Below are 19,868 nucleotides of genomic sequence, written 5' to 3'. Positions count from 1 at the left end.
AGTAAAATGTAAAATTTACTGCCACTCTCATCTCTCCCTTAGAGGTAACCTCTGTTAATAGGCTGATGTTATAATTTTTCATTTCTGCTAGTTTGGACAAAAAAAGTGGTTCTTTGATTTTACGTAATTTCAATAACCAGTGATGTACTTACTGTTTGAACTTTTTCTATGTGAGTTTCCTATTTATGTATTTTGCCCATTTTTCTCTTGGGATATTCATATTGTTAGTGTTATTTAAGGGCTGTTTATATACTAATGACATTTAAAAGTTTTATAGTGATTTTGTTTTTTTGGACTGTGATAGTTTTTAACATTTTTTGGATTCAGATCTGTTAATCTTCAAGACTTCTGCCTTTGGAGTCATGCTTTTAGTCTTTTTCCCTACCACAAATATATAACTACTCACCTATATGTTCTCCTAGTGCTTTTTTTTTTTTTTGTGAGGAAGATCAGCCCTGAGCTAACATCTGTTGCCGATCCTCCTCTTTTTGCTGAGGAAGCTTGGCCCAGGGCTAATATCTGCGCCCATCTTCCTCTACTTTATATGTGGGATGCCTGCCACAGCATGGCTTGATAAGCGGTGTGCAGGTCCAAGCCCAGGATCTGAACCCAAGAACTCTGGGCTGCCGAAGCAGAGTGCGAGAACTTAACCACTATGCCACCAGGCCAGCCCGCTCCTAGTGCCTTTTTTTTTAAAGGGATACCTAATTAAGTTGGTATCATAAAATGTCCAGACACTATTCACATACTTTATTAAAATTAGTCAGGCAGTAAGTACCCAGAACTTAAGTATGAAGACAATAACATCCTTGTGTAATGTGTTAAGCATTCACCCTTCCCTGTACAGCTTACGTAACCTACACAGAATGGATGTGCCCAAGTCTCGCTTGGAATTTAATCAGGCGAGAGGCATTTGTGCAGTTGTTCTTATTTACACATTTTTCCCTTGCCTGCGTAAAGTGGAACTATCAAAGACGTGTGTGCGTGTGTGTGTTAAAATATATATAACATAGAATTTGCCGTTTTAACTAGGTTTATATTTTTATATTCAATGATTAATTACATTCACAAAGTTGTATCTTTTAGTATTTTCTATGGTTTTAATTTTTGCCCTTAAATTTTAATTAAGGGCACCTTAATTATTTTGGCATATAGTGTAAGGTAGAAGCTTTTCTTCAGGTGTATAGGCAGTTGCTTCAACCCAATTTATTAATGAATTCTTCCTTTCTCTGCTTATTTGAAATGACATCCTCAACATATATGAAATTCTTATGCTGAATACAGTTAGGTCTGCTCCTAGTTTGAATTCCATTCCATTAATGTTTGTGTGATCCTGCACAGTGCCACACTTTTCATTATCACAGCTTTATAATATTTTTTAATGTCTGATAGGTTAAATTATTTCCCATTAGCTTTATTTTTCAAGTGTTTCTTACATATTCTTGAACTTTTATTTTTTGGATGAACTTTAAAATCATTTTCTCAAATTCTGAAGTAATCATTGACATTTAGTTTGGAATTGTGTTATCTTTCAGTCCTAGATTGATTCGAGATCACTAGCCTCTTACTCTCCCAGATTTTTATGTAACATTGTATATAGAGGGGCCGCCTGGTGGCGTAGCGGTTAAGTGTGCGCGCTCCACTGCGATAGCCCAAGGCTCGGATCCCAGGCACTCACTGATGCACCGCTTGTCCGGCCATGCTGTGGCAGCGTCCCACATAAAGTGGAGGAAGATTGGCACGGATGTTAGCCCAGAGCCAGTCTTCTTCAGCAAAAAGAGGAGGAGTGGCAGATGTTAGCTCAGGACTGATCTTCCTCACCAAAAAAAAAAAAATTGTATATAGAATTTTTCTTCAGGGCCGGCCCCATGGCTTAGCGGTTAAGTGTGCACACTCCTCTGCTGGCGGCCTAGGTTCGGATCCCGGGCACGCACTGACGCACTGCTTCTCTGGCCATGGCCGCGTCCCACATACAGCAACTAGAAGGACGTGCAGCTATGACATACAACTATCTACTGGGGCTTTGGGGGAAAAAAAATAAATAAAATTATTAAAAAAAAAAAAAGAATTTTTCTTCAAACACAACTTTCTCCTAGGCCCTAATGTTATTTCAGGTAGAGTTAGCTCAGTATATTCCAAAGCAGTTACCTGTGTACCACCCTAATGATTTTTGTCATTTCTGCATATTACCTGTACTATTACATACTAATATTTTTATTCATATCAGCTAATATTTTTCCCTTAAACTTATTTTAAGTAGACACTTTATATCATTACTACCATCAGTGCTAAGTCAGTATCACTTGTCACCAGTAGAAGGGAACAATACAAATAAAGAGAGCCAGCCCCGATGGCCTAGTGGTTAAAGTTTCAGTGTGCTCCACTTCAGCGGCCCAGGTTTGGTTCCCAGGCATGGAACCACACCACTCGTCTGTCAGTAGCCATGATGTGGAGGCTGCTCACATAGAAGAACTAGAAGGACTTACGACTAGAATATACAACTATGTACTGGGGCTCTGGGGAGGAAAAAAAAGAGAGAAGGGAAGATTGGCATCAGATGTTAGCTCAGGGCAAATCTTTCCCCCCCAAAAAATAATCTCCATTGAAATTGCTTCATGAAAATAACATAAAAAATAAAACAAAGAAAGATAGAAAACAAAATGATGTTATTAAAGGATCAGAAAACCACAGAGATGTTCTTAATTCTGGACTCCCCATTTCTCTTTGTACATATAATATACTTAATTAATTGTTTGCATGTGAAGATGTATTATACTTAGATATGTATTGATCATGTTGGTGCAGTTTCCTGTATTTCGAACCAATTGAATAGGGAGCTGTTCTCTGTAGTTAACTGAAAGTAAAAGAACCTTCTTAACATTAGCCAAGATTTATATTTTAGAACCCCAGTGAAAAACAAAATTGGAAAAATTGCTCCTATTTTCTTTATGAATTGCTAAATAGTCTCCAGTGGTGAACCAGCTTGGTTCCAGGACTTCTTGGAGAGGAAATATATATTCTTGCTAGTCAAAACTGCAGGCAATATTCATACCGGAACAACCTTAAAGCTTTGAAAATGTTTTGCATTTTGTGTTTTTAAGACCTTGCCACCATGGAAGAAAGAGTACAAAGACGATACTATGAAAAGCTGACGGAATTTGTAGCAGATATGACCAAAATTTTTGATAACTGTCGTTACTACAATCCAAGTGACTCCCCTTTTTACCAGTGTGCAGAAGTTCTTGAATCATTCTTTGTACAGAAATTGAAAGGATTCAAGGCTAGCAGGTGAGCAAATGTGTTCAGTGTTCTGAATTAATTCAGCTCCTCAAACTCTCTATACTGTCTAAGGATTCAGCAAATGCAGTTTATGGTAAATTTGAACCTTAAAATCAAGAATCTTAAAAAAAAAAGAAACCGAGACCCTAGCATTATGATATACTGCCAAGGACAAGTAGACAGACTCAATAATGAGAAATTGCTGAGTTTGTGATCTACTTAAAATTAAAGTCATTTTTTAAAATCTAAAAAGCGTTTATCAGATGCTTACAGAATGTGTGATGCTGTCTTAAATGCCACTGGGCACATACAAAGATAGTACTAAGACAGAGCTCTTGCTCTTGTTGAGTTTACGGAAGTATAAAAATGACTGTTCTATAGGGTAGAGTAAGGGGGAAGACCATGAAGGGGGCATTTACGCACTTTCTCCTTAATTTATGTTTGTTCATATTTTTGAAATCATAAAATGTTTTATTTTTCTGGATGTTTTTTCTGTGGGCAAAACTAGACTTCAGTCTAAGTCCACAGATCTTTTCTTTGAACCTCTAGTGACATAAAAGCATTGAGCAACCTTGCGTGATATTCAGGTACTATGACCTTCATGCCCTTTGTTTCTGAACCTCAGCCCCCTTTCTCAAGCCCATGACTTTCTTCCTTTCCACAGAGGCCTGTTTCCCTTTCCTATGATAGCTGCCACCACTCTATAGCCCCTGAGATTCATTACTCACCATCCCCCATCCAACCCGCAAGCTTGGTCATCCCTAGATGTTCAGATTGGGTAGATCTTGGCTGGGTTGGGGCCTGGGCATCTATGTTGTCTAATGAACTCCAAGGGACTCTGCATACCAGAGGGTAAGAATCAACGCTCTACCTAGTAATTTTCCTCTGAGGGAATTCTCTAGGGTGTTTTGTCTCTCTCCTTCTCCTGTAGCAAGGTAGATCAAGAACTGTATTTTAAATTCAGTTTACATTAAACTAAACGTGAAGGGCAAGCCCAGCTGAAGTTTCCAATTACCTTCCCAGCAAAGGAATCAAAAACTATAAGCAGGAAAGGAAGGAAAGCAAGTAGGTAGGCAGGCAGGTTGTAGACCAAGAACCAAGAAACTTTCCAAAATCTCTCAAATTTCCCCATTTTTATCATCTCCTATATGTTAACCTATTCGCTGTAAAACTTAAAATGGAAGAGGGCTTACTGAATATGACAGAGTCTCCAGGAAAATAATAAAGGGATAAACTCAGAGTAGTGAAAAGAATATGGTAGAAGTTAATTAGCTGATGAGATTTCAGTAGATTCTGGAAAATAGAAAGCAGGTGGAAGAAGATTGACTGATGAAGCCAGGCAAGCCACAGCCCATACTCCTCCTAGAGGGCTCTTCAGCAGAGTTGACCAATAGAACCCCAGAGAGCCTCCAATACAGAGATTCTGAAATACAGTAGAAGTCAAGAGAGAGGGAAAAGAGGAATTAACTGAAGATCTATATATGGGCCAGTCACCCACCCCATCCAACCCCTTTGAGCAGACCTGTGTAGGAAGCCTGAGGAACTGGAAGAACACAGGGTTCTTCTTTAAAGAAACGAAATAAACTTTCTTCAGAGAACCAGAGTAGACAGAAGAGAATTGGAATCAAGTCCCCTAACCTCTGAAAGGTCAGGTCCCTGGCACCCTCATTCTAAAGTTGTGACTCTCAACAGAGATAATTTGCCTACCCCCACCACCCAAAGAATATTTAGCAATGCTGAGAGACATTTTTGTTTATCACACTTAGTGGTGGGGAGTGGCGCTGGCATCTAATAGGTAGAGGCCAGAGCTGCTGCTAAACATCCTGCAGTGCACAGGACAGCCCCCCACAACAAATAATTATCCAGCTCCAAAATGTCGATAATATTGTAATTGAGAAACCCTGATCTAAAACTAAACCTGCCAGTCAGTAAGCCCTACGTACATACACAGGGCTCTCCAGGCACCTATTCAGTCCGTTAACTTATTCTTGAGTATGAACAGACAGCCAGGGATGCCCAGATATGTAAGGAAAGCCTGCACTGTAAAAGATAAAGGTCGAGGTATAGCAGAAAAATAGATTCCAGAGGCGAAAAAAGAGAACTTTAAAAAAACAAAACAAGCCTCTAAGTCATGTCCTGAGAGAAAGTTTAGAAGATATTGCATCTACAAAATGGTGAACAGGATATTAGAAATAAAGAACAATCTGAGAGAAAGTGACTAGAAAAAATTTAAACTTATTGCAAGCAGTGAAAGTTAAAATCAAGGAACTCTCTCAGTGTAAAGAACAAAAAGACAAGGAGATGAAAAATATGAGAGAAAAGATATGTTATAGAGTATCCAGGGTTCACTTAACGGAAATTCCAGAAGGAGAGAACAGAGAAGACAGAGGAAAGGAAATTATCAAAAGACTAATGTAAGAAAAATTTCCTGAGCTGATGAGAGGCACAAGACTGCAAATCCACGTAGAATGAGTTCATTCATTCAGCAAGTGGTTATTGAGACCTTGCTGTGTGTCAGATATTGAATATAGCAGTGAATAAAATAAAGCTCCTGATCCCTATGGAGCTTACATTCTTGTGGGGCAGGGAGACAGGGCAGGGGCTGGGGGGTGGAATGAAGAGGACAGTTGATAAACATAGTAAGTCAACTGGACAAATGGAAAAAGATCCACCCCGCATATATATCACTGTAGAATTCCCAAATGCCAAGGATGAAAGAAGCTCTCTGAGAGCTTCTAAAGAGGATAAAATAGACAATCTATAAAGTAACAAGAATTAGACTGGTATCAGACTTTTCTCTAACAACATGGAATGCTAGAAGATTATGGAGGAAGAAATCCAAAAGTTTGAGGAAAAATGATTTTGAGGCTAGAAGTCTGTATCCAGCCAAAAAATCAAATGTAGAAGTAGAATAAATACATTTTCAGTCATGTAAGGATTCAGAAAGGGCCTCCTTCGAAGACATGCTTCCTTTTTAAGATATGCGCTAGCAAAATAAAGAAGTAAATCAAGAAAACAAAAGACCTTGGATCCAGGAAACAAGAGGTTTAAGAAAGCAATGAGAATTACTCTGACTGGGGGTGACATTTGTACAGCAGGCCTATATAGCAAGGAGTCCAAATTAGCACAGGAGAATGGAGCACTCCCAAGAGGGAGGTGTCTGGGGGAAAAAATGATTCATACATTAGATAATTTGTTTAAGAATGTAAGGGGGGAAAATGAAAGGCAATTAGAAACTCCATGAAAAACAAAAAGTTGTATAGGAATGCTAAGAATGCCCTTTTAGCAATGGAGTAGCTGCTACAGAGGAAAATATTTATATAATCATAATAAGTAAACACTACATTGATTTTCAACTTTTAGAATCAGCCCATAGACAAAGCATAGAAAGATTCAATTTAAAATTACAGGGAAATAAAACTTGGACTCAAGAAGGGAGGTGGGAAAAAGGTTACATGAGCTCAGTTCTCATTTGCCATAACAAGATTTAAACAATATAAAGTTGATGAAACAAGAAATAGCAGTATAAGAAATCTAACTACCAAAGAACTGAAACTTCACCGTAATTGATCCTAGGGAGCCTGGACTTCAGGTTGAGTAAAGATAGGAGAGAGGACCACAACTTATCAAAGCCTCTCTGTGCTTTTTTGTTTGTTTGTTTGTTTTTTGTGAGGAGGACCAGCCCTGAGCTAACATCCAATGCCAATCCTCCTCTTTTTTGCTGAGGAAGACTGGCCCTGGGCTAACATCCATGCCCATCTTCCTCTACTTTATATGGGACGCTGCCACAGCATGGCTTAACAAGCGGTACATTGGTGCGCACCCGGGATCCGAACCCGTGAACCCCCGGCCCCCGCAGCAGAGCGCGCGCACTTAACCACTCACGCCACGGGACTGGCCCCAGCCTCTCTGTGCTTTTTGATTTGTACCTCGTGCATTTATTCCTCTGATTAAATTTCTAAAATTGCTTTTTTAAATTGGAAGGGCTCTAGCCTTTGGTTGTAACTGTGAGGTGGAAGCTAGGGGATTGGATCCCACCCTGCTCCAGGCTTGCAGGCAGAGCCCAGAGTGGGAGTGGTAACAGCTGCTGCTGAAGGAGAGGCAAGCGCCTGTGGGCCTGTGGCAAAACACAGGAGTTGCAGGGAGGAGAGGAGGCCTAGAGGCTGGGTCTGCACTGTAAGGGGGCCACTTAGAAGAGCTTGCCACCTGGTTATCTCATGTAGCTTTTTATTATATTCAGGTTTACGTAATTTTCATTAAAGAACATGGGAGCCAGTTGAGAAGTTTCAATTCTGCTTAGATAAAATGAAACGTGAAGAGATGTGAGGGAATTTTTGATTTCTAGATTTAAGGCAGAATGAAACATGTATTTCCTTTGGCATATTTCCCCCTTTTTTTGATCTCCAACATTGTTTGCACATTGTTTTCATTACTGTATTTTGTTATAATTCATCATTTATACCATCCATGTTCTTTCTTTTCTTTCAGATTGTGATATCTTTAGTCTGAATTTTTAACTGGAATCAGAACTGGATGTTGGGGTCACTCTTTTTATTGTACCACGTGATTACCTAATTCAAAATTGCCCCCAAAAGTTCAGATTAGTTAATATAATTTTTTAATGTTAAAGATGTATAGTAGTAAATAGTTTATTCTAGCAGCCATCTTGAACAATGTATTTAAGAATTGTAAACTCCTGGAATACTGTATTTATATACACTATTGCAATAGAACATACTTTGACTTAGTCCTGGTAACTGTACAGTAATTTGGTTTACTAACGAAAGTTGTGAATAAAACTGTGAAACTAGAAAGGAGACTTTCTGGACTTTAATAGAAAAATGTAATTTTAATACTGCTATTTCTTTTTTCTAACATAATTTTTTTTCTTCACACGCCCCAATCAATGTAAATAAGCACATGTGCACACACACTCACACATCTTTTACCGCAATGGTAATGCTTCTGTAAATGTCTCTATTTGTCCCTTTGGCTAAGAATTTTGTAATCTTTACTAGACAAATATATATATTTTTTTAATATTGGCTTTTTCCTGTGAACTATCATGTTTAGTGTACAGTGAAAATTTTTATAGGTTAAAAATTGCTTACTTGTTCTCATATATTTGCTTGCCAAGAGTAAATGAAAGAACATGGCTGCTTCCCCCAGACAGATTGACCTTGGCATCCACATAAAGCATCATTGTTTTCAAAAATGAAGGGTGCTTAATTGTTCCCTTTTTTCTGTATTCTGTAGGTCTCATAACAACAAACTGCAGTCTACAGCTTCTTAAAGTTCAGCGTGTTAACCTAACATAAAACACAGCAAGAATCTGGTTGTCTGAACTATTTTAAATTAAGGAGCCAGATGTTTTTAGTCAGGTTATCCTGACAAGACTTGACCTAAACTTCGTTTTTATTGGTCATAACAGTCCAATTATATTCTTGGCCAATTTTGTCCAACGGACAAGAGAAAAGCAAAGTCAACGACACCATTATCTTGTCAAGATCAAATGGTTTTACTATTGTGGCAGAAGCAGGAAAACTTTGTTTATTGAAAAAAAAAGAAAAAAGAAAGCAAGAAAAAAAGATAATATGGGGTCAAGTGTAACTCCATGGAAATGCCACGTCTGCTCTTCAGTGAAGAAGCTGGTTTAGAGTCTCACAGAAAACTTTTGACTGTATTTATTTATTGTTGCAAAAAAGACGCTTTTTTATTGCTGCCCTCATTTGTCAGCTAATTATTTTTTCTTATAAAATCCAGCCCCGGTTACTTGTAATCCATTCTGTATCTTATCATGATTCCTGTAGGTAAAAGTACAAGACGACCTCTAGATGTCTTTTCTTTCTATGAAAGGAGCTGCTATGTACACATGTGCACACACACACACACACAACTGGGAATCAACAATGAGTTTATTGTTCATGGTAGATAAAAATTAAGCTTGCATAAAGGTTGGGCTAAGTGGTCCTGGACTACAGACTCTGTTGCCTTGACTATAACAGTACAATTTGTCATTTACTCTGCACCAGGCTAAAATGAGTAAAATCTATTTGAAGGTATCTTGTTTGTAAACATTTGTCAGATTCTAATTTTTTTCTTTTTGTATTAAAATTCAACTATGGATGTATATGAAACAAAATAAATGGAGATAATTTTTCTCCCACAGATGGTGTCTTTGAATGTGCGCTGATGGTTATCTGTAAGCCTTGAGGGGAAAGGGAGGGCTGTAAGGTAACTAAAAGGCAGAAGAATTGAATGGTGCCTGGGTTTCTCCAGGATAGTAGTAGCCCTTCATTTCATAATTCCCAGCCCGTTGTCGTCACATCAAAGAAGAATCTTCAGGGGTGCTAATCCTGTTGCAGCAATTGATCGTACTAATAGAAAAGGTAATGTGACAAAATACACATTGCCTTCATCTGTACATTACATGATACCAGGCAAATTGTCAGTTACAGACAGCTACTTGTATTTTATGAAGGGCATTTTTTAGATGACTTCATCTTTTTGTATTTTTTGTTTGTTGGTTGAGTTGTTTTGGGTTTTTTCCCACATAAGGAAAAGTAGTGTAATCAGTAGGAAAAAAATGGAAACAATGGAGGCAGGTGTATTTTGCATGTTTTTCCTTTCAGTGTTCTAACCTTACACATTGTATTACTGCGTTGTAATCATAGCTTCTATAAGATCTGCCATAGTTGGTTTATGCAGCTTTGCAAAAATTTTACACTAATTCATGTTAGCTTTGTTCTACCAAGTTCTGGAATTTATCTAATTATTGTTTTTAAAAAATTTCCTTCTGTTTAATATCACCCTGCTATGCAAAACCTTTCCCAGACCTTAGTTTCTTAAAAGAAAGACGTTGCTACAGTTCCCAATTCTTTCTTATTATAGGCTCAGGTGTACAGGTTATTCTGGGTTGATTTTATCTAATGAAGCCCATTCCTTTTTGTACATAAAACTGTCACTTAAACCTATGCTTACAGACTAAAGAGACTAATTGCTCAATATGAAAACATGGAAACAAAGCTTTTGCTTAAAATATTAACATGGAAGTAGTCAAATATAGGTTATTTTGTCCTTTAAAAAAATTGGTCCTTTTTTAAAAAATGTTACATATTGTATGCACTGTGCTGATGCAAGAATCCTACATTTCAATGAATTATAAAATTATTCTGCATCTCATCACGTCACAGTATTTCTGTACTATTTATTCATATATATAGATATAGATATATATGGGCTTAATCATTTAAAACTTGTTGCAGCAGGAAATTTCCTACCTGTAGGTAATAGATTGCTATGTTTTTAACAGATTGTGGCAAATTCTAAACAGCAATTCTTTTTGTAAGTAATAGGACATTTCATCCTAGAAAAATAAAGTAATGTTTTTGACATTGGATTTGGTGCAGTTTCTAATGAAACAATGGTTGGTTGATATATTTTCTGTAGCTGTTGGCATTGCCAAATTGTACAAAAAAGGTAAATTTTATGGGAATCCTCAGACCAAAAAGATGTTAATTTCATGTGTATTTGATAGTATTTGCAATTTCTATCACCTTATAAATACATAAACACATAGTTTTATCAACTACAGAGCTTTAGTCTTTTAAAAGTAATTTTTGAAAAACATACATTCTTATAACAAAATGAGTTTCAAAAGCTGCTTTTCTATGAGTATTCTTTGACAAGCTTCTGCTATTCAATAAGATATACACATTACAGCTCTTTTGCTTTGAATAATCCAAGTACTAGAGTGCACATTTGGGATAGTTAGGATTTTTCTACCCAGTCTTTGGGCTTGCAAACATATTTAATTTGCATCAATAGATTTCCTTGGCTAAAAGCATTTTCTTTTTTTTTATAATTTTATTTATTTTTTCCCCCAAAGCCCCAGTAGATAGTTGTATGTCATAGCTGCACATCCTTCTAGGTGCTGTATGTGGGACGCGGCCTCAGCATGGCCGGAGAAGCGGTGCGTCGGTGCGCGCCCGGGATCCGAACCTGGGCCGCCAGCAACGGAGCGCGCGCACTTAACCGCTAAGCCACGGGGCCGGCCCCTAAAAACATTTTCAATGCTTGTTATGCCTCGCCTGCCAAGTTCACAATCCTTGAAACCATTTCATAAAAAGCACTTTCATAATATTGGTAAGGCTTTTTTCTCCTGTCCAAATTCTGCAGGATTTGTGTTTTAGTTAATATCCTGCAGTAGGTTAAAAAAAAACCGTGAACTTTCAGAGATATTTTCTAAAGCAAAACAATTACCTTTTTATATTTCAAATGGCCTGGAGTGTTATTTAGAGACACTGAGATTTGCTGTTGTTTGTAATCCACCTTCCTAGACTCCACAAACAAACGTTCTTTCCCTGTCTCTGTTCACTTCGGTCAGGCAGACTCCCTGCATCTTTGTGTGTTTCGGATATTAAAGAGCCAGCCTGCTGATCCTTGACATCTGCACACTTCACAGTCTGAGCCCGACAGGGCTCGCCATGATTGAGGAGGCCATTGCCTATAAGTCTCTGATTTCCAGTCCTTAAAATGAGAATGGTGGTACCCCATGGGAAAGTAATGTCTTATAAGTACTTGGGGGGGAAAGAGCCAGCTGAGAATTACTTTTAATAACTTGAAATCTCCCGAGCTACTTCTAGATACCTAAGATACTGAAAAAGACATTTCTTAGAAGCTCACACCCCACTTGATCCAATTTGGACCAAATTGAACTAAAGAAATAAGCTGCATTTTAAAATGGTAAAGTCCTGTACCTGAAGTTGAGGTTATGCGTTGTAAGCAGCAGGCCAGTTTTTAGCTGTTTGCATATATGTGTGTTTGATCAACCTTACAAATGATTTTAAGAGAAATATAAACAGCGCCAAATGATATCTTTGAAAGATATAAAAAGCTAGGAAAAAAAAAAAGTGTGTTTTATAGACCCTTCCCTACCAAAAAGGAAAACAAGTACTTTTTGTTCCCTTGAATTCTAACAATTTGAAGGAGGGATGCTGTTGAGTTACTCTGGAAGGCAACATAGTATTTTACTGGATGAAGGACTATTACATGTGCACTGTGCACATAGTCCTTTAGTCTCTGGAGCACAAACCCTTGTGCTAAGAAAATTCTATCGGACAGAAGGATGAGGAACTACAATGAATTTGCTAATTAAAATTTTCCATAAAATTAAATATTGTATCCAAGGTACTGACTGAATATTGAAAGATGATTCTTAACCTTTTTCGCCTAACCTGGAATTACCGGTCTGTTCACTGCCTCCTGTGCACACCCCGGCCCACCACTCTTCTGCCTCCTTTGAGCCTCACTCCTCTTTCATTGCAAACCTAGTCTTGAACGATGGCCTTAATTTTAACGAGGCAGTTCCTAAAAAGCTGGCCTGCCTGTGTTTGCCAGGGTGTATACGCTGTCTGACCTCCAAATACCACAGAGACCACACAGTTCTGGTCCTTTTTGTGTTTCCAAAACTTCTTAGAAACTGAGTATTGTCAAATTGGTCTAATCGAACCCTAACCCTCAGGCTTATGTAAAAGTGATTTTTTTTTCTTTTAAACCAGAGCTATTTATAACTCCTCTTTTTTTTTTTTTAATTTTTTTATGAGGAAGACCAGCCCTGAGGTAACATCCGATGCCAATCCTCCTCTTTTTGCTGAGGAAGATTGGCCCTGGGCTAACATTGTGTCCATCTTCCTCTACTTTATATGGGACGCTGCCACAGCATGGCTTGACAAAGCAGTGCGCCAGTGCGCTCCTGGGATCCGGGCCTGCGAACCCTAGGCCGCTGGAGCAGAGCGCACGCACTTAACCGCTGCGCCACCAGGCCGGCCCCTATAACTCTTCTCTTTATGCTCTAACATTTGACCGTCCAAACAGTAATTTTTCTGGTGGGCCATCTTGTTATTTTCCCCACCACGTTACTCAAGATCACCACTTAGCCTTTTGACATTTAAAAATTTGGCTTTGATTTTTGTGACTGGTGCTATGGTACGTCTGAGTTAACTTTTATCTTAAAGAAAACTAACCCAGAAGCTCTTCATTCACTGCATACTCTACTGCGAATAGTTTGTATAATAATGCCGTTGTAATATACCCAAGAAGTAATTATAGTACGATTTTTAGTACGTTTGGGCAAGACTTATTTTGGGAAAATTCTCTAAAAATCCCTCAGTTAATGCTTTATGACAGAATAGTCAGAACCTCTCAACTTGTATTTCACCTCTTTGTCTCATTTGGGATAAGTAAGGTAACAGCATCTCCCATCACGATCAGATGTCATGTCTCGTGCTGTTGCTGCTTGCTTCCCCACGTGTCCTGTCCCGGTGTCCTTCAGGGACACAGTGCTTCTGTGCGGCCATTACAGACTAAAGACACAGCTTGACCTCCCTGAGTGCATCTCCTCTGAGACCAAAGGGGCTGTTTTTCTCTCTCTCCAGTGCAGTTCCTTTTTATCTTTCTTTAGGCAGTCATCTTCAACCATGGATTATCAGTCTCTCTATTCACAGTGTTTCAAGTTAACTGAAGTACAGCTTGCTCTTCTGAAAAAAATTAATGTCTCTGTGGACTCAAGTATAATGAATACTAAATTTAACTAGTGATTAAACCTTTTTCAAACCAACTGGAAAATGTTTAAAATTCACACGCTTGCAAGCTGTCGTTGAATATTGTCCAGGGTTTTGGAGTAAGTTTGAGGAAGGCTTTTCCCTCAAACTTTGGGGTTCAGTGAGGCTAAAAAAACCAGGTGCATCCAAGATCTGATTTCAAGGCAAGATTTACTGCTTTACAAACACAAACATGATACTTGGTCTTAACAGAAAAATGACATCAGATACACCCAGAATATGTTGAGCATTGGCATAGCTGCCAGTTCAGCACAAAACATATGTTTTTAGGAGCAGACAGGCATGAAAATAAACTATACTTTATATTTTGGTACATGAGGAACACTTGTCTCAGTAATATTTTGCTTGAATTAAGCCCTTGAGCACTCTTTAGGTGTAAAACTTTAATATTTGTCTTGGGCTCTGACCTAGGGTTTGACCTAAATGACATTTCTTACATGTCTCTGACTAGTGCACTTACTGCTATGTACGGATTTTAACGTGATGGTTTGAGTATAAAATTTGGTTTGATACATGATATAAACTACTCAAAGTTGTATATTTAAAATTAAGGAAATGTGTTTTGTGAACTATTTCTACTGAAGAATGTATTTAAATTAAAATAATTAAAAATAAATGATATGAAGCAGTGATCTGTTAACTAGACAGGTCAGTCATCTGAGCTGTGTGAATAACTGGCACAAGAGTTGGATAACTTTGCTGCAGAGCTCAGAAGCATACCATTTAAGAAGCATTTTGTAAATAAGAAAGTGACAACTTCAAGATTAGAGTTGGAACTATGCAACTAGTTCATAAAGGAGCTGTGTCCTATTCTAAAGGAAGACCCCATTACGTGAAGACCTTTCCTGTCTTGTTGCGAATTCCAAGTCTCTTATCCAGAAATGGCAAGATGGTACGTTTCAAGTACACTGGGTGTGAACTGCACCTTGAACTTGCCCATCCCTTTTTCTGTTAAATCTTTTCACATAGCTGCTGCTCCTGAGCAGTCCATCTCCTGGTCGGAGGCGCCCTCTCAGGACCTGGAGCAGAGCTGTAGGGAGCTGCCGTCTCTTATGGTAGATGTGGCCCATCACAATATACCTGCTGCCTGAAAAAACATAACCAAAATTTCAATTCATAGTGTCTTTTAAATGCCATGAAACAATAAGAAAACGTAAGACCTTTAAGAAATGCCTAAGCTTGAATCTATTATCTTGCTGGATGTGTTGAATCTCAGACATGCAACCCTCAGACAACAGGTCTGAAGCAGTCTAGTGACCTTTATAAGATAAGCAGATAATCAGCCTGTCATTACAGAACAAACATCCTAATCACAATGCACCAGCAGGATTTTCCAGAGCATATCTCTAGAAAGACGTTGGAGTGGGTATTCTCCTCGCCCCAAAAAAAGACTTCTAAACTCAGTTTAAATTTAGAGCCCCTTATACATCCCTTCTGGCAACGGTGTTTCGTCATTCACTCAACTTGTCAGCAAATATTTATTGGGTGCCCTCTTTGTGCCAATCCACGCTGTTCCCACCTTTAACTGGAGGTGTGGCAGGGGGGAGGTTGATGAAGCTTAAATCACAGAGTGGCCGAAATATTACCTGTCGTCTAAATTCTTTTCATTTTAGAATGCCCCTCCCGCCAAAAAAAGGTATTGGGGTGACCAACAAAGACCGAGCTGTGGCATCCAAGTTACAAATGATAGCATCAAGTACAAATATGAAGTGGTCAGGTCAGTTTCAATACCAGGTTTAAATTCTGGACATGGCTTATTGCAACTTGAGGAGTCTAGGGCTAATATGTGGACTCGGAAGAAAAACCCGTCCGGAGTGATGTACAGGCGGTTCATCTTGTACATCCCGTCCCGGTCCACCAGCAGAGTCACCAGCCGGATCCCCGTGCCGAGCACGTCCACATCATGCACGATTCCGTTCACTGCTGCTTTCAAAAAACAAAGAGTTTGGAGAAATGCATAACGCTCATTTCCTCTTTCCTTCCCTAGTGCGTTTTGAACAAATCACGACCGAGTCCACACGGGTCTGGGGCCCGCGGGATCGAGCGGGTGGGTTTTTGTAGGGTTTGGCTTAGGGTGTCCGCGCGCACGACCCGGCGCTCTCGGCTCGGAGAGGCTCGCCTTGCGGCCTGGGCTCTGCGGGCCGGGCCCGGGAGGAGCTGCGGGGCGGGGCTCACCGAATTCGCTCGCGCAGTAGGACTCACGCTCGTCCAGGTCCCCCCTGCAGGCGCGCGCGCAGGGCTCGGCGCCGGGCTCCGCGTCCCTGGGCGGCAGGCTGAGGTGCGGCAGGCTGAGGTGCGGCAGCGGCGCGGGCGCGGGCTCCGGGGGCGGCGCGGCGGCGCGCGGCCGGTTGGGGTGGGCGGAGCCGGCGGGAGCCTCGGCGGCGCGCTCAGGCGGCCGCGCGGCCGGGAAGCGCAGTGCCGGGGCGCGCGCGCGCCGCGGGGACTCCTCCAGCGCGGGCGCGCGGCGCGGCGACGCGCGGTTCTCGGCCTGCGCGAGGCGCGGGCTCGGCGGGCCCGCGGGCGCGCGCGCGGTCTCCCGGAAGCCGGCCCGGTTCTCGGCGGGCGGCGGGGGCTTCCGGCGCCGCGGGTCCGACCAGGGGCGGGGAGCGGCCTCGGCTGCGCGCGGCCGCCGCGGGGCCTCGGGGAGCGGCTGCGCCCGGGGCCCGGGCGTCTCCTCCGCACTCTGGCCGCCGCCGGGGCCGGGCTTCCTGTTGTGGGGCGGCGAGGCTGCAGGGAGAGAAGGGGAGAGGCCGGGGAGGCTGTCAGGGGAGGAGAGGCCGACGGGGGAGGGGAGAGGAGGCCGGGGAGGCCGACGGGGGGAGAGAAGAAAGGGCTGTGGGAGGAGAGAGGCGATGGGGGACAATGTACATTCCGCTAGCACCTGCGAGAGGAGAGAGAGGGAGGTCAGGAGACCTGGAGTGGAAGAAGGAGGGAAGAGGAAGGCGCCCCCACGGTGAGGGGAGGGAAGCCTCCGCTTCTGGTCCGCGTGGAGCACAGGTTTCCTAGGCCCCAAAGGAGGACAGCGATGAGGGTCTTGCCCTCTAAGAATGAGGCCAACTAGGAAAATTTTTCTCACCACGTGAGGAATCGGAGGCCTGATGGGAACATTTCATTTTGCTGAGGAACCTTTTCAAATCCATAGCTTCTAAAACTACAACCACCAATTTGTTCTAGGACTAAACATATCTGACAACTTTGGTTCAATAACAAACTCTTTTTGTCCTTGCTTTAATATATATATATAAACATCCGCCTGTTTGCTATGTACAGTTTGTTGAGAAAGTACCAAGAGCAAACCCCAGGGAGAAAGGTCTCATATTACAGGTTCTCTTAATTGTTTCAGCGCCCCTGACAACAGAACTATTTGGTTTTCCCATCCGTGTTTACACTGTCATCTTGGTCTCTGCAGAATCGAGCATTTGTGAGTGGATTTTTATCTGGCTTCTTGGACACCACTTACTAGTAAACCACAGCTAAGAAAGATTTTTAAAGCGTGGTTGGGAGGCAGAGGCCCCTGGTGAAGTCTAAAAGCACACACACCGCTTACATCCCCCTGCCCCCTTCCATGGTGGAGAACAATCTCCCAAATGGTATGGCATGAAAAATTTTTTAAATTAGTAATGATTTTCCCCAGCTCTGCAGACAGGTTGGTGAGCAAACTTCAGCCAGCTTGGAGGCTGGGCAACTTTCCATGCCCAGTTACACAATATCGCCTCCCTGTTTGCCTGGGTCCCAGTGCCCTCCCAACAGGCACAAGAGCTAGTCTTTTTCTTTTTTTGTTGTTTTAACGGCTGGTTGTCAGCATTTCTCTCCTCTTGCAGTGAAGAGCTCCGGCCGCCCGTTTGCAGCTCTTGCAACACTTCATTTGCTACTTGCCAAATTGACAGTCTCCTTTAAAACCAGCTTTCACCCAGCAATAATAGCTGGTTATAGTTCATGTTTTTGCAAAGAGGTTGATTCTGACTCATCATGGTCAACGTTGTCCCATACCCAGCTGAATAAAGTTCTGGTGGATATCCAATTCCTGACTGTCAACTGTTGACCTCAGAACTGCTTCCCCATTGATATCACCATCTGTTGTCATGGGAAAGATTGTCTGATATTTGGGTTAAATGCCACTGAAGTCATTCAATTTCCATGTGGAAAAATAACCCAAAGTAAATTGCCCTGTGAGGTGCGGAAGCTATTTTTCCCAGAGATAGTGAATCGAACAGGACATCCAAATAAAGCAAAACAAAAACACGTCCCCGTAGAGAGTCCCTTATTGCTCCCTTCCGTCAGTAACCTTTTCATTTCATGCGTGAAAAATTTCAAGACTCAGGTGTCCCGAGGCGGTTCGTTGGGGCTCAGGGAGAGGGGAGCAGTGTCCGATTGCAGCTCCCCTCGCCCTCAGCCCGGCGGGCGCACCCAGCGCCCCTGCTCGCCCGCGGGACGGGGACCGGGACGGGGCGCAGGGCGGACCCCGCGCTCCCGGGGCGCCCGCCGCGTCCTGCGAGCCCGCACGGCTCCCGAAAGGCGCGCCGCGACCCCTTCTGACACTTTGCCTCCTCGCTGATGGAGCAACTACTTAGCATGCAAAGTTTTCTCCAGCCTGCCCTGCTCGCTCGAGATCATTTCAGTAGCTGAACTGGCTTCTTTCCGAAAAGGCTGCCAAGACACCCAAAATCTTGGGGACACATTTTGCTCCTTCCGAACACGAACACGGACCTGGAGTCGCCTGCCTCGCACACTCTGACCCCTTTCTCGTCCCGCCCTTCATCGCGCCCTCTCCCCAGTACCCCCCGGATCCCAGCCCCTCTCCCAGGGCTCAGCATTTCATCGATCTTACCTTTTCTCTCCGCCACCGGGGCTTCGGGAGATGATCCAACGATCAAACAGAGGAGCCAGAAAGCTCTAGCTGTCATCTTTGTAGACACGGTTCCCAGGCTCTAAAACTGAGCCTGGGCTTTTGCTCCTTCTCTCCCCACCACCCTTCTCCACACCCCCACCCCCGTTCATGCTAATGAGGGGCAGCCTTTGGGGAAACGGGACTCACTCACTGAACAGACCATTGGAACAAAACCGAGCTGCAGGGATTTCTCCCACTCCCGAGGGGGACGAGCACATGGCCTCTCAAAGTTGTCCCTGCGAACGTCTGTCCTGCGATCTGTGGGCAATGAGAGATCAAATCCTAAACTCCAACCCCGGGTGCGTTTGCGGGCTGGGGTTGGGGGAGGAGAAGGAGGGGTGGCAAGTGGACGGAATAAGGGTGTCGAGGAGCTGAGGGACAGGGTGGAGGAGAATGAGCCATAGGGAGTTTTTCCTAGGTTAAGTCAACAGCAAATAGGCAAATTAGTGCCTAAGGCAGCTTGGGCTTGTGTAAGGGAGAGAATTCCAGCTGACAGATAACTCATCCCGGAATGTGTCAGGGATTCTGAGAGAAACCAAACCTCTACATCCTAGGTTTGGTCAAACTGTTTACCATATACACAATATTTATATTCTAGAACCAGAAGGAAAAACAGCAAAATAGCTTTTCTTCTCCCTTTTATCCACCCCCCCCCCCCGCCCCCAACTGAAATAAGTATCTAGTTGGCTAGATTCATCAAGCCCATACCCCGGGCCTTCTACCTGCCGGGTGCTCTGGGACAAAGATGAGTCAAACACCCTCCCAGATCTCTAGTAACGGCTCATCTCCTCAAGAAAGGTGGATCTTTTTTTTTTCCTAAGAAAAATAAACTCATTCACTGCTTAGGTCTGAATTCTTGAAACAGCTCTGTTTATTGGTCCTGAGCTAAGGACCCTCTGCCTCAGATTAAACAGAAACAGCATTCACCAGAGGGGGAAATAAGCTCACCCTCATAAACCCACAACCTTACCGGTGTGGATCTCATTTCAACAGCTTCACATCCAAAAGGAAGGGGAAATGCATTGAGATGAAGGCGTTTTATCGGAAGCATAGGCGCCAACAGTGAGATGCAGCTGCTA

The 19,868-nt window shown here is 42.2% G+C and overlaps 2 protein-coding genes across 2 annotated transcripts in view; one reads left to right on the top strand and one right to left on the bottom strand.

Moving 5' to 3' along the window:
- The window catches only part of BPTF (bromodomain PHD finger transcription factor), a 141,360-nt gene extending 131,913 nt beyond the window's left edge, over positions 1 to 9,447 (top strand). Inside the window, 2 exon segments of the mRNA XM_058561375.1 lie at positions 3,102 to 3,288; positions 8,536 to 9,447. Of these exon segments, the coding sequence (XP_058417358.1) occupies positions 3,102 to 3,288; positions 8,536 to 8,572 (224 nt within the window). The 3' untranslated portion in view covers positions 8,573 to 9,447.
- A 4,585-nt stretch (positions 9,448 to 14,032) lies between these two features.
- Positions 14,033 to 18,881, bottom strand: C18H17orf58 (chromosome 18 C17orf58 homolog). Its single transcript, XM_058561396.1, has 4 exons — positions 18,730 to 18,881; positions 16,077 to 16,628; positions 15,633 to 15,824; positions 14,033 to 14,988 (listed from the first exon to the last, which is right to left on the bottom strand). The coding sequence occupies exons 1-4, from the start codon at positions 18,803 to 18,805 to the stop codon at positions 14,801 to 14,803; spliced, it is 1,008 nt and encodes a 335-aa protein (XP_058417379.1). The 5' UTR covers positions 18,806 to 18,881; the 3' UTR covers positions 14,033 to 14,800.
- Positions 18,882 to 19,868: the final 987 nt, after the last annotated feature.

Source organism: Diceros bicornis, chromosome 18 (genome assembly GCF_020826845.1).
Source record: "Diceros bicornis minor isolate mBicDic1 chromosome 18, mDicBic1.mat.cur, whole genome shotgun sequence".
NCBI lineage: Eukaryota > Metazoa > Chordata > Mammalia > Perissodactyla > Rhinocerotidae > Diceros > Diceros bicornis.
The sequence above is the reverse complement of the archived record's forward strand: the minus strand, read 5'-3'. Positions and strand labels throughout refer to the sequence as shown.

Coding starts and splice junctions, on each gene's coding strand:
- C18H17orf58 (XM_058561396.1), bottom strand. CDS start 18,805: ATGACAGCTAGAGCTTTCTGGCTCCTCTGTTTGATCGTTGGATCATCT. Junction 16,629..18,729: donor CCCGGTGGCGGAGAGAAAAG/GTAAGATCGATG, acceptor CTCTCCCTGCAG/CCTCGCCGCCCCACAACAGG. Junction 15,825..16,076: donor CTACTGCGCGAGCGAATTCG/GTGAGCCCCGCC, acceptor TTTTGAAAGCAG/CAGTGAACGGAATCGTGCAT.